Genomic DNA, 13,498 nt, shown 5'->3' on the forward strand with positions numbered 1-13,498 from the left:
AGCAGGACTTGGAGCTCTTCCGGTAGCTGTGCTGGGTTCATGTGACAGAGACCGGGCAGTCTGGCTGTCAGCTGAAGCTGTTTGACTCAGTGCCACACTCTTGGTTTTCTGCTCCCGGAGTTTAACCTCAGGTTACCCTTAGGAAGGGCAGGCAGGTTACTGGGGTATGACTCAGCCCTTGTACTTTCTACTTTTTTCTCTTACTCTAAATTCTGCCTATAATCCTAACAAAGGCAGGCAGGTTTCTGGGACTGGAGGGCCAGTGAAGGCTCTGTAGTGAGAGTCTGCTTCAAATACACACGTTCAAGACGTAGAGGCTGTGGGTGTCCCTCATCTCTAGTGTTTGCCCAACACGTGGGATCCCCAGGTTCAGTCCCTAGCTGTGTGTATGTGTATGTTGTGTGTATGTGTGCATTCACACACACACACACCAAAAACTCTCAGGCAGTGCAGCCACATCCACTTTTATTAGGAACAAATACAATCTCAATCAGTACAACTAGGCTTCAAGAGTTGATATTAATGGAACTCATCCAAAATTACCCTTGGGTCACAAATAACTACCCCACATAAAAAGGAGAAAATGTCATTCGGGCGAGGAGGTTTCCTGCACCGTTTTCGTGGCAGTGAGTAGGTAGTCTTGCACTTTGGTCACAGCCCACTCCTCCAGTGGGTTCTGTCAACCTCTGGAAAGAGCAATTGTAGACTAGAGATGGTATGAGTGTAAAGTTCACGGTGTACTCTGCTTCTGTAGAAGTCACTGAGAACCTCTAATGAGACCCCCAAATGCTTAATAATAATAATTTAAAAAAAAAACAACCAAAGCAAGCTCTAGTCACCTCAAAACTGCTCTGTGAGGTAGCTATCAGTAGCCTGTTCTGTCAGAAGGACTTGCCCAGAGTGATAGTCTATGCGTGTCCTCCAGATGGTCTGGATACTTCCCGATGGTGTTTGAGAAGTGGGACTGCCAGGCGCTGAGCACAGGAGAGAAAAAGACCTCATCTCTAGGGTGAGAGGAAGGAGAGCAGCCAGTTGGCTAAGCGAGGCCCTGGCTGAAGCCAGCAGCAGATGTGGCTTGGCTTGGCTACCTTTCTCACCAGTCACCTGAGCTACACAGCGCCCAGAGACTAGCAACCCAAGGGGAATACATCCCCGCCATGGCCATTATCACATTTAACAACAACAGGATAATACAATTAAATACATCCAGATATTTCCACTTCCCATCAAATCTGAGCATTTACTAAAAAGTCACAGGAAAAATTTCCAAAATGAAGCCCATAAAAGATTTGTGCAAATCACTGTACTGATGGTCCTCCCGCCAGCCTCTTGCTTACACCAACTCTACCTTCAGGGTCTTAGGGCTAAGGAGGGCGTGAGGCTGGACTCCTCTAGATCAGGAAAGAGGTAAGGCATGCAAAGCTCTTAGCACGCTAATGTGGAAACTGTTAGAACTCCATCTTCCAGAGGATCTGAAATCGTTACCTAAACATTCCATTACACTCTACCTAAACATCCAGACACTGGGACCTCAGTCTGAGATCTTTGTGTATAGCCCTGTGTTGGGACATGGCCTGAATCAGATCCGTGGAGTAAGATTAGAAGGAAAGCTGATTTTATTGTTCATGTCATAAATCAGACACCTGTGACCTGGAAAAGCAAAACTACCCCAACAGCATTTCTAGAGGCTGGGTCAGCAGATCCACAGTGATTCTCTACGAGATTTCCTACTTTGCTGAACAGCTCAAAGCATGTGCTCGATCAACACAGGAGGAAAGGCTTTTATCTGAGCAAAAGTGAACAGAACATTTGGAGCCAGGCCTTTGGATTAGGCTTCAGGCACAGGAGAGGTTGATGGTTCCAAAATACTGATGTGCTGTTTTCTTCTACACTTTTCTATACCATTGTCTGCCCTGGGCTGTGGGATAGTGTTTGTTAGTTCATGGCACCTTAGATACCATGTTTCAGTTGAAGCTTTGCCTCCCTCCCTGGGTCCAGATAGCAGGACTTTTTCGGAAGTGAGGTCCTGGGCTCTTGCCAATGATTTTGGTGTTTTAATGGATAAATGGGGAACCTCTTCCTTTCATAAGCATTGTACCACCACCTGCTTGCACGGATCAGCCAGAGCCACCTTGCAGGCATGCAGGGAGAAGAGAGCATGCGGTCTACCCTGAGCCACACAGAGAAGACCAACAATCAGCCTTCTCGTTCAGCAGTTACCTCACCGAGACAACACGAGCCTTTGGCCGAGCTGTTAACTCACAAGCCAGAGAACCACTCTGAACCAAGGATGTTGCTAGAGGGCCTACCAAGCTTTTCTGAGATCACTGTGGCGGAGGCACGGAAGGGGTGGAGGTAGAGAGGATCTGGAGGCCTCAGGAAAGTGGCACCTGGCTCTGCTTGCTGAAGCAACACAGCCGTTCCCCGCCCATGAAGACTGTGGGAGGAAATGTTCCTGGACAGCAGCAAGTCCTGAGTGCTCTTAAAACAGACAACTACCTGCCAGTCCAGGGAGAGAGAGAGAAAGAGGAAGCCAGGCTGGATGGCCACAGACAAAGAATGCCGGGAAGGTTCGACACCAGAGAAGCCCAGCTTCTACTCAGTCCAAGGAGGATTAGAGTAACGGATGGAGCCAACACCTTCCGGATCCCTGGCAGTGTGTTCCCCAAGAGCCTCATTTGGAAATCCTTATCTACAGATGCTGCCCCTCAACCTCACTTCCTGTCCAGCCATGAGAGAAACTGGCAACCCAGATAACTCCTCTTATCCTTCAATTTTTCTTTAGCATCACTTTTTCCTAGTGAAATACTTTCATGTTCCGAGCGAAGATTTAACAGGAAGATTTTTTTTTCTATGAAGAAATCTTCATGTTACTAAAAGCTAAAACCATCAGCTAGCACAGACCATACATTACTCCCCTTCAGTCTGACACTGACTTGACTGTTCAGTCTCACCAAGATCTGTGGTTCAGAGTATGGGCCCAAAGGAGGCATGCCGTGCGGAGGAGCCTGATCTTGGCTAAGTGGGCCGTCAGCCATGGCTACCTTTTCTTCTCTCTCTCCCACTCCTCCTTGCGGGCCATACCATGTTTGCTAACTCCACTCTCTAGACAATCTACTTGCTTTGTATCAAATCAAGATCATGTTCCCATTCCATCAAGCAAAGCCTGCAGTGAAGTTTGCAAGCGGGGAACTTCCCTGGAGGCTTTGTTCTGTTTCTAGTTTGAGGCAGCAGTCTCCAAGCTCAGAACAAGGAAAGAAGTATCTAAGAGGAAGGATCCTTATTTCAGATCCAGGCGAGTTGCCTGGGCTTTGGAGGTCACATGGACCAGCGGTTAGCTGTCTGTTCGCCTGGGAGGTGGTGAGAGAGGAAAGAAACAAAGCAAGATGCAATGCAGACAGGGAACGAGCGAGGTGCTCATCACCTCAGCATCAAAACAGTACGTGTGTTGGCTTTTAATACTCTGTATAGAACTCTCAAATTTATGGTTATTATTAAAAACTGATGCGTAAAATTGTATATGCATTTATCGTGTATATGTTTAAAAATATATAGATTGTGGCATGGTTAATTCTAGCTAATTAAAATATGAATTACCTCAAGACGTGATCAAAGCTTTCTCATTTTACAAGAATACTGTACTGGAATAGGTTAACATCCTGGTAGCATTATCCAGTAGTTAATCAACAGGTTATTAAATCTCGACCCAGATAACTTTTGGAACAGGAACTCAAGAGCCCAAAACTCAGCTACTCTTGTGGCTCCCGTCTCCAGTCCTTTTAATCCTGGCTAAGACCGCGGCCTTAGATACTTTCTTCCGGTCGTAAGCCAGGCCGAGGGCAGCCATGCAGTCGATGAAGAACGTGGTGAAGTTGATGTGCCAGCGGTACTCACTGGCAGAGTAGTCGTAGGGGAAGGCGTGATGGTAGTTGTGGAAGCCCTCGCCTGGAACAGAGCAAGGAGAGCAGTTAGGGGAAAAGAAGGAAGGAAGCCCAGCCAGTGACAAGAGGCCGCCTCCTACCTCCCACTACTGGCTCACAGCGGGCTACTGACTCTGAGTTTGATCCTGGCATCTGGAAGGTGCTGATAAAACTAAAACACTATGACATTCTCTCTAACATCAAAGATTCTGACCATTCCTAAAAATATTATTTTGATAGAGGAAAAAAATTCTCTGGACTCAGGAGGGCTTGTGCAGAGGGTAATATGTTTTACTAGCTCTTGACAGGACTCTTCTGAGTGGATCACAAAGCTTACAATACAGAACCCAAAGGATCTAGTGCCCTCTTCTAGCCCCCTCAGGCACTGCAAGCATGGTGCACAGACAAACACACAGGCAAAACCTCCCAACACACAAAATAAAAATATAATTTCAAGAAAACAAACAAACAAAACACCACTTGTTTTTTAAAGATTGCTAGTTTTGGCTGGGTGTGGTCATACATGCCTTTAATGCCAGCACTTGCTGTGAGTTCAAGGCCAGCCTGGTCTACAAAGCAAGTCTTGGATAGCCTTGCTACATAGAGAAACCTTGTTTCAAAAAAAAAGTTCACAAGAAAGTTCTGGGTGAGCACTTGCCTGCATCCATGTCTCAACATTTAACAGGAAATCAGGCAACATAGTAACAAGGGAGAGAAAAAGGGAAGAAGAGACCAGTGAGTAGCAACTGGAGCAGCAAGCCCAGAAATGCTCCAGGGAATGAGCGGAGACCTCAAGCATGTGACCCGAGGGAAGAAATTCAAGAAGATGCGAGAGATAGGAGGCAGCGGGTGGAGAACAGGGTAAGAAGAGAACAGGTCCTGAGCAGTGAGTAACAGCAGGACAAAGGAAGATGTTGGCAGCCACTTGGAACTGATGGTCACAAGGAAGGCGCATTGTAGAGCAACAGAGGTCACACATGACCCAGTTCAGATTATCCCGTGTCTATGAAAATAGCAGATTTGGATAGCATAGGGTTTGTGTCAAAATCGGTCAAAGCTGCAGCAAACAGAACTGCAACAGGCACGGAGGCAGGTGAAAAGCAGGCTCCAGATGGAAAGGAGGGCAGGGAGTTTGAGGCCAAGATGTAGGCACTAGCGGAATGACAGGCATGGGTTCGTGAGCAGATGAGCAAGAGCTCTGACCACCGATGAGCAGAGGCCACTGGATCCTCACAGGGAAAACTAGGGTGATGAGGCTTCTGCCGCTTGAAAAGCAGGACAGGGGAGTGCAGAGACTGATGGCAGAACTACTTCCACTGAGCTGCGTCAGAACTGGAACCAGAGAGGAAGGCATTCAGGGACAGTCAACATCAGATCCCCACAGAAGGAGCTGACCAGACTCTGCTCCATCAAGGATGCTGAGGAGGAGTCCTTAATACGGCGCAGAAGAGAGAAAAAGAACAAGGGGGAGGGAGGGATGGTGGTGGGAGGAAAAAGAGAGCCTGCCCTGAAGTGGACATCACTGCATGACCCATATGTCTAAAAGAACGGCACACAGGAGGGAGAGAAATACTACCAGCATAACCTGAGGATCATTGGGCTAAAGTATACTCTTGCATGTGAGCCAATAGGCAAGAGGCTACTGTGGTGACTGGGATGTGCTGAGTGCTCATCCTGGGCTAATGCAGAGCTGCAGGCCTGCCCAGGAGACTCAGAGGCTCATTACAGGCAGCACTTAGACACGGCTTTACAACCGATAAGCCAAAGTAGAGTTACTTCTCGCCCTTTCCATTTTACATTAACAGCCGTTGCTTCCCTGACTCTCATAAGGTCCCGGTTTTATAGTGGAAAAGCTGAACTACACAGCACTCATAAAACAGGTCATTCTGGTTCCTCTGGCTCCTAGACAAACGCCCCAACCAGAAGGCCCCTGGACATGGTCATGCTGGGGGCCGTGACTTACCCACGGCACCTAGGGAAACCAGGATGTTCTCCCGAGATTCAATGGTCTTGTCGTAGGGGCGGTATCCGTAGAGGTGGGCGGCGCTGTTCACCAGCCAGGTGGCGTTGAGCACTAAGGCGTATCTCAGGAGAGTGGCAACATACAAACTGTGCTGGAAAGTTTCGCCCCAGCAGTACCAGGGCACCAGCGTGGGCAGGAGGAAGCACAGGAGCAGGAGACCAGGCTTGTAGTACCTATGTGGGAGAGCACGCACTGCGTAAGGAGAGAGGACCCTCACACCCGCACAAACTGTCCTTTCTAATGAGGTAGCGTTGCGTCATTTTCCTGTCAGAGGATGGGACAGATTATCAGCAAGAGGAAAGATGGCATGTCATCTCACATGCAGTGCTCTCTTCCTTTAGATAAGGGTACATGAATGTGCAGGTATTCTAAGATCCTATTGTGTGTCTCCAGTCACTTCTTGCCCTGACTACAAATCCATTACTTTTACCATAGGAACATAAGGTCATGCTGGATCAAATCACGACCTCATCGGCCAATTCTGCTCCCTGGGCTCTTGTCCTTCAGCCTTTAAGTTCCTTTTTCTTTTCTTTTTTTAAAGATTTACTTATTATGTATACAAAGTGTGTTTGCATGTACACCTGCATGCCGGAAGAGGGAATCTGATTTCATTTTTGATGGTTGTGAGCCACCATGTGGTTGCTGGGAATTGAACTCATGACCTCTGGAAGAGCAGCCAGTGCTCTTAACCTCTGAGGAGCCACCACTCCAGCCCCGAGTTCTTTTTTCTTGTTTGTGAGGTCTTTGGCAGACTATGGCAAGCGTCACACATTCATTTCCTGCTGTCACCAAGACACATTGAGTGTCCTTGATCATCTGTCCCTCTGTTCCATTCTTCATTCCCTACAAATCAAGCTGCTGACATTCCTCAGCAGTTGTGTCTATTACTTCTGTGTCACTGATAATCCCTCGGACTAGCTCCCTTCCATTCTGGTCATTATTTCTCTAGCCATGACCCTGCCCATTACCTCCATGTCTGCATCTCCAGAGCTCACCCATCTGTGCCCCAAGCTGCTGGAGAATGCCTGAATGGCTCCCAGAAAGCAACGGATTCTGCGCTTGCTCTTGCAGCCCTGGCCCTTCACACGCTACATCTCAGAGATGGACCGTGTTCCAGGAGGAGCTGCCTCAGCATTCAGTTGCAGTGTCCCCGCCCACCACACTGCCAGACCACTGTCTTTGGCTGGATCCTGATGCTACTTTGCTAGAGTCCCTCATTGTTCACCCGCTGAGCTGTATTTCTTCCTCGTACTTATTCACAGTAAACACAATATTATTCTGCTTTATGGGATCATAGTTGTGGCTCATTCCTTCAACCCCATATAGGCTGGAAATTCCTCAAAGGTAAACACTCAGCCATCTTTACCAGACTAGGACCGATGGTATAGCTAACTGGTTTTTATTAAGATGGCCCAAACAGAATAGAGCAACAAATTATGACTGTGGGTCTTTTGGATGTTGAATAGGAGATTTAAGTGATTTTGAACTTATCAATCCAGTATATCATTCAGTTATTATTTTATAAGTCCTAAGAGAAAAGGTGGAGTTTCTAAACCCCAGGTGCCCTTGGCTCTCTCCCAATCACCCACTTACCTCCTCTGGAACATCACCAGCTTCTCGGCTTTTAGGTCAGACATGTCCAGCTTCCCGCCCTTCTCTTTGACAGCCGGGTGTTTGCGCACCAGCAGCCAACCCACGTGAGAGAAGAAAAAGCCCCGCCGGGAATTGTGGGGGTCGGCGTGCGTCTCTGAGAACTTGTGGTGGGCGCGGTGGTCTCGGGCCCATTCATACACATCATTCTGGAAGGACGGGAAAGAGGAACCCAGCGGTGAGAAGAGATGGCCTCCTGGGGGAACCAATGCCCAGATATCTTCAAGGGCCTAGGACAACGCAAAGTCCATAGGGCTCCAGCTCCAAAGGAGACCTTGGGGGCTGGTCTCTTGTACCAGCTTTTTTGGCAAAGTCCCGGGAGCACACTGAAGATTGTGTGTGGGGGAGAAGGAAAGTCACAACACTCAAAGAACACTGCGGTTCTTGAAGAAAGGAATGTGGGGGCAGAGATCATGAGGCAGGTGGCCTTGGATCCCAGGGAGTCGCTCGCAGGGAACGCCACCCTGAGGCTTTCACAAGTGACAGCCCACCTAACCCGGTTTAAAGGCCGGCATGTCACTAACGAGCATGAACATTTCCCTAGGACCTCTGAACCTGTGTGGGAAACACTTCACGTATTATCAGTAAATGAGAATAATTTGTTTCCCCACTGTTCTCTTGTAAAGCCCCATACCACAAACCATCCTGTGCCCATTGCTCCAGCTAAGAGCTAAAAATCTCCCCCCCCCCAACTGTCCTTATTCTACATAAACCAACTTTAATATTCCTGACCCAGCCCACCCCGAGGCCTCAGATTTGCTCAGGCTGGTGAGTCCGACCTTTCAGGCTCAGCTGAGTGGTACAGCACACCTTTAGCCCATGCAGGAGAGGCAGCCATTGCTGCACAGTGGTGCATGCCTGTGATCCCAGCACTGGGAGAGACAGAGGCAGGCAGATCTCTGTGAGTTCGAGGCTAGCCTGGTCTACAAAGCAAGTCCAGGACACCCAAGGCTACACAGAGAGACCCTGTCTCAAAAAACCAGTATGATAATGATAATATCCACCAATATGTCCAGGAGGACTTAATGGGTTAACTCATTCCCAGTGCTTAGCAGTGCCCAGAAGAATTTTCCATTCTGTGACATATCACTGTCAGGCCATTGTAGCAGTCCATGGTATATAAAGCACATTACAGTAAAGCATGAGCTTACTCTCCAGTGAGAGTGCAGGAAACCAGGGCCAATGCCTGGACTGATTATGTAGCATGGCCCTTTAGGCAGATAGCCCAGACAGCATACCGTGTGATGCCATATTGGTCATGGAATTAAAAAAGGATCCCCACTACCCACTCAGGTCACCCACAGGGTGGAGATGCAGCCGCGGCACCAGCTTCTCACCTGGAAAGCCATGGTGTTGGCAATGATGAGGAAGACTCTCAGGGGCAGCCGGGCCTTGTAAGTCCTGTGGCTCCACAGGCGATGAGCCCCGGCTGTGATGCCCAGGGCACTGATCACGTAGTACATAATCCCTGCAGGACAAGACAGGTGGGGGTGGGCAGGGAGTCACCAACAGGCAAATTCCACCGTTGAAATTATGTCAAGGAGGCTTCCCTGACGTCTGTGTTTGTCTTCTTTGGGTTTGGTTAAGGATCTGTTTCCCACTTAATCCTAAGAATTCCCGATCTCTAAGGCCTAATGGTGTTCCCCCTTCAAATGGGCAGAGCTGCAAATTCTTCCTGCAGAGCCCAGGACTGCAGATAGGAGCCTTGTGAAGACAGCAGAGACATCACTCTGAATGTCCCCCAAGTTGTAGGGGACATTCAAGGCATACAGCTGAAACCATCACACTCGAATGCTACAGGAGGGACTGGGGCCACACCAGACAGCCAGCCCTACAACAGTCATGCCAGCAGTGTCCTAAGGACAACTTGGTCTACAGAGTTTCACAACACCCAAGGCTACACAGAGAAACCCTCAAAAAACAAACAAGCAAAACGAAAACCCATAGCCCACGCCCCTATACTTTACAATTGAGGGAACAGATGCCAAGAGAGGGTCACGCAACCAGCAAAGTAGGAACCCAACATCAGAATACTTTCCTGCTTCGTCACTATCATCTGCACACTTAGAAGGTACTCACTTTGATCTCCAGTAGGGAATGAGGTCCTTCCTGTGTGTACCCATCTGTTCTCTGACCAGCAGTGGGATGCTGGGACAGAGGCCTTGGTAGATAATGTTTTTGTGCCTAGGGAGTGGCAGCAACAACAGATCCTCAGGGGCCACTGGCTTTAGGTTGCAGTTGAGACATAACACACACTATACAAATTGTCCATATCCTTTGTAGCAGAGACAGCCATTTCCTAAGTAGCTTCCCGAACACCCCATTTTCCTGTTACAAAATCCTTGCGAGCCATAGGGTCGGCGGCTGTCCTGAGTAAACTCGAGCCACATTCTTCCAGAGCTGGGACTGAGGGACTGAAGCAGCAGATGTCTGCTCCCCGTGATCACGTGGAGTTTGATCGTCTTATGTACCAGATCTGACCACACAGTACTGGAGAGCCCCAGGCAACCATTAGCCATCAACAGGAGGAAAGAGAGGCTTGGGGCAACATAGGAGCCCTCAATTTTGCACCAAGGAAGCATCCATGTTGGTTTCAGGCTGTAGATGGCCCAGGCACAGTCTAGACCACAAATGCTAGCTTCTCATTAGGGGTACTGGGACAAGAACACAGGCACTCTGGGACATATTCTACCCACACCTCTGTCGGGTATATTGCTAGATCCCATCCCCACTCCCTATGGGACTATCTGCCCACCTGGTGGTAAAGGAATAGCCTAAAAGCTGTCTTGGAGTGGAGCAGTGGTGATGCAGAGACAGGCAGAGCTCTGTGAGTTCAAGGCCAGCCTGGTCTACATACTGAGGTTTAGGACAACCAAAGCTACACACAGAGAAACTATATCGAAAAACCAAAAGGGAGAAGAGGAAGAGTTAAGAGTTGTCTTAAGAGGTTGGCTGGACCTGGTGTGATGGCACACACCTTTACTCCCAGCACTTGGGAGGCAGAGGCAGTCGGATCTCTGTGAGTTCAAGGCCAGCCAGCGGTAGAGTGAGGGACCTGTCACAAAAAAGGGGAGGAAGGGTGGGGGGGAGCAGGCTGGAGACAACACGGCCCTGAGTGTTATCAGAGATCTCTTCAGAACTAGGTTCTCTTAGAGAATAAAAAGTCTCGGGAGACAGCCGCCTCAAGAGGAAGTCTGGGAAGCAGCACAGCTAACCTAAGAACGAGACCTCCCCACCCCTGACAAAGCACTCCTGCCCTACTTGGTACTGAGAAAAACAGTGGCTCCTCTCAGATCTAGGGCGACTTCTAAGACGAAGCTCCAAAGATCAGATTGAACTGCTTCAAAGACCCAAGAGGCCCAGGGGAGGGGAGCCAATACCAGGCTAACCATTCTTTCACAACCTCTCTCTCCCAGAGAGCTGCCACAAAGTACTCACACCTGACCCTTCTCCAGAGAAACCGCCTACGTCTCCTGGAGAGGGATTCTGCGCTGCCATCCGTAGCCAGTGGCTCTCCTGCTCCCCACCTTCCTGACTCAGCTTTCCTAAGTGAGAACACACCTAAAGTGCAAATCTGTCCAAGAGGTGGTCTTGCCCTCAGCCCACACCCAGTGAATCCCGGAGGAGCTTTATTAGGGCTGGGGCTGCTGAAGGTTCTCTGCCAAGGAGGGGGCTGGCAGAGCTGGAGGAGGACTGGAGTTAGAAAGTTTGGGGTCCTTGGCACTTCAGGGTCCCAGGAGACAAGGCAGGAGCTTTAGATGAGGGAACAGAATGAAAACCTTATTTCATTCTTTGAAGATCTTGTTGAGTGGCTTGTGCTGTGCCCTGAAGAATGGCCTGGAGCACAGGAGCCACACACTTGTAGACTGGGGGTTGCAGAAGGCGGGTTTGAGGGCAAACCAGCTCGGTCTGGTCAGGGGTTGAAGTCGGAATAGTTGTGTAATTAACCTCCTTCTGTTCTGTTCTTTTCAAGGACCTCTCCAGGGCAGTTTCCCCGGGCTCTGCTCCCTGTCCTGGCTGAACAGTAGTGCACGAGGCCCCTGGCCTAGCACCTGATTCCCATGCCTCCCAGGTAGGCCCGTTCCTCTGGGTCAGGTGGGGCCTGCATAAGCAGCCAAGTGATTGACTCACACAGAAAAGCTTGTTCGGAGGAGGTCGCTCCTCTGCCTCAGGCTGACCCCTCCAAGCCCCCCTCCCCCCAGCACAGGGACGCAGCTTTCAGGTTAAAGGCTGCCCAGTCCCGGAGGGAACCAGAGAAAAGGAGACTGGGGAAATTTGGACAGAGGGGCCCCTGTCTTGGATCAGAGGCCACCTCATTAACGAGCAAAGGAGAAACCTGGCTCACGACGAGGGGAGCTGCTCACCCCAGAGCCAGGTGTAGACCCTGCAGGAGGGAAGCAGGATGACCCCGTACAGGGCTCCCACGTGCAGCAGCGCCATGAGGATGATGTTTCTCCAGACGTACTCCAGCTTGGGCGGGGGCCCCTCCTCATCCTGGTAGCTGGGGTCGTGGATATCTTCCTTCATTTCAGGGCGGATGTCTTCTTCTAGGTAGAGGGGCACCGTCTTCAGCCTCTCTCGTCCGTTCTGCAGGTTTCCGGAGGGAGGCGCCGTGATGGTGGTGGTGGTCGTGTAAGAACCGGAGATCTGCAAGGGAAAGTTCAGTCAGGGGGCGGGCAGATCCGTGCGGGACACTGTGTTGGGGTGGGGTGGGGGAGGGGAAGGGTACCGTTTCCCTCACTCAAGAGCAGCAAAGGCACAGACCCTGCCCCAGAGCTCAGATGGCACGAGGGTGAGATGCTCTCCGAGATAGAGCAGAAGTTTGCAGAAACTACGTATTTGGGGGGGATGGGGCAAAAGGTGAAGGACCGGTAGGTAGGAAGGAGGAGTGAAACATTCGCAACCCAAGTAACACACAAAGGGAACTGTCCGTGCCAGTATAGGCGAGACTGGCTTTGCTTTGCTTCAGGCAGTGCTTCTCAACCTGTGGGTCACGACCCCCTCGGGGGGGAGGGGCTCAAACGGAGACCTTTTCACCAGCGTCGCCTAAGACCATCGGAAAGCAAAATCAGCTATTAAGTAGTGACGAATATAATCTTATGGTTGGAGGGGGGGTTCACTAGAACACGAGGAGCTGCGGTAAAGGGTCTCAGCGTTGGAAGGTTGAGAAGCACCGCCTCAAAGTTTTAAGACACGAAAGCTGGGACTCCACCGCCCGAGCTGCCATCCGCACCTCTTACTCGGCTGATCGCATCACAGTTCGAGAAAGTGGAGTAGTCCGGGGAACTCCTAACTTTCTCCTCCCGGGACCTCACCTCGCACGCAGCCCAGCCGGCGGGGGCCGCCCCTGGAGGCTCACCTCTTGGAGCATGTGGGCCGGCATCGTGGCTGTCGGCTGCTGGCCTCACTTTCCCAGCGCTGAGACCGAGCGTGGACTTGGGTTCCGGAGCCCGGAGTGGAGGGCGGTCGGCGGCGCTGCGTTCGGAAACCTCCGCTCCGTTCCGGCGGGAGGGATGGGTGCTCAGCCCGACCTGGCTGTGCGCAGACCTTCCCGGGCTGGCAATTTAAAGGCCAGAGCGGGCGATGGGATGACCGTGTTCAGGATTTCCTCAGACACCTTTTATCCGCTGCCAGCGAAGGGTAAAGTGCGCGGAGACAGCCAGCCAAGGAAGCCGGGCGTGGAGGGGAGGGGAGGGACTAAGGAAGGGAAAGAAAGCCAAGTGGATTCCGGAGTAGACCTACGAGGCGCCGGGATGCTGCAAGCATCGACACCGCGCCGCTCCAACCCCCTGCCTGGGGTAAATGCTAATGCGCCTCCTGTGAAGACTGTCTTGTCATTGGCCAAAGAGAATTTGGTGCCACCTCGGCCAGCCTCTTCCATTGGCTAGGCGCAATCTGCTGTTCC

General features: G+C 50.6%; 1 protein-coding gene across 1 annotated transcript; it reads right to left on the bottom strand.

The window, feature by feature from the left end:
• Positions 1-448: 448 nt before the first annotated feature.
• LOC110556028 (acyl-CoA desaturase 1) lies at positions 449-13,405 on the bottom strand. Its single transcript, XM_021649572.2, has 6 exons — positions 12,953-13,405; positions 11,958-12,240; positions 8,931-9,061; positions 7,537-7,742; positions 5,884-6,116; positions 449-3,945 (listed from the first exon to the last, which is right to left on the bottom strand). Exons 1-6 carry the CDS (start codon positions 12,974-12,976, stop codon positions 3,746-3,748), a joined length of 1,077 nt encoding a protein of 358 aa, XP_021505247.1. The 5' UTR covers positions 12,977-13,405; the 3' UTR covers positions 449-3,745.
• Positions 13,406-13,498: the final 93 nt, after the last annotated feature.

Source organism: Meriones unguiculatus, chromosome 1, assembly GCF_030254825.1.
Source record: "Meriones unguiculatus strain TT.TT164.6M chromosome 1, Bangor_MerUng_6.1, whole genome shotgun sequence".
NCBI lineage: Eukaryota > Metazoa > Chordata > Mammalia > Rodentia > Muridae > Meriones > Meriones unguiculatus.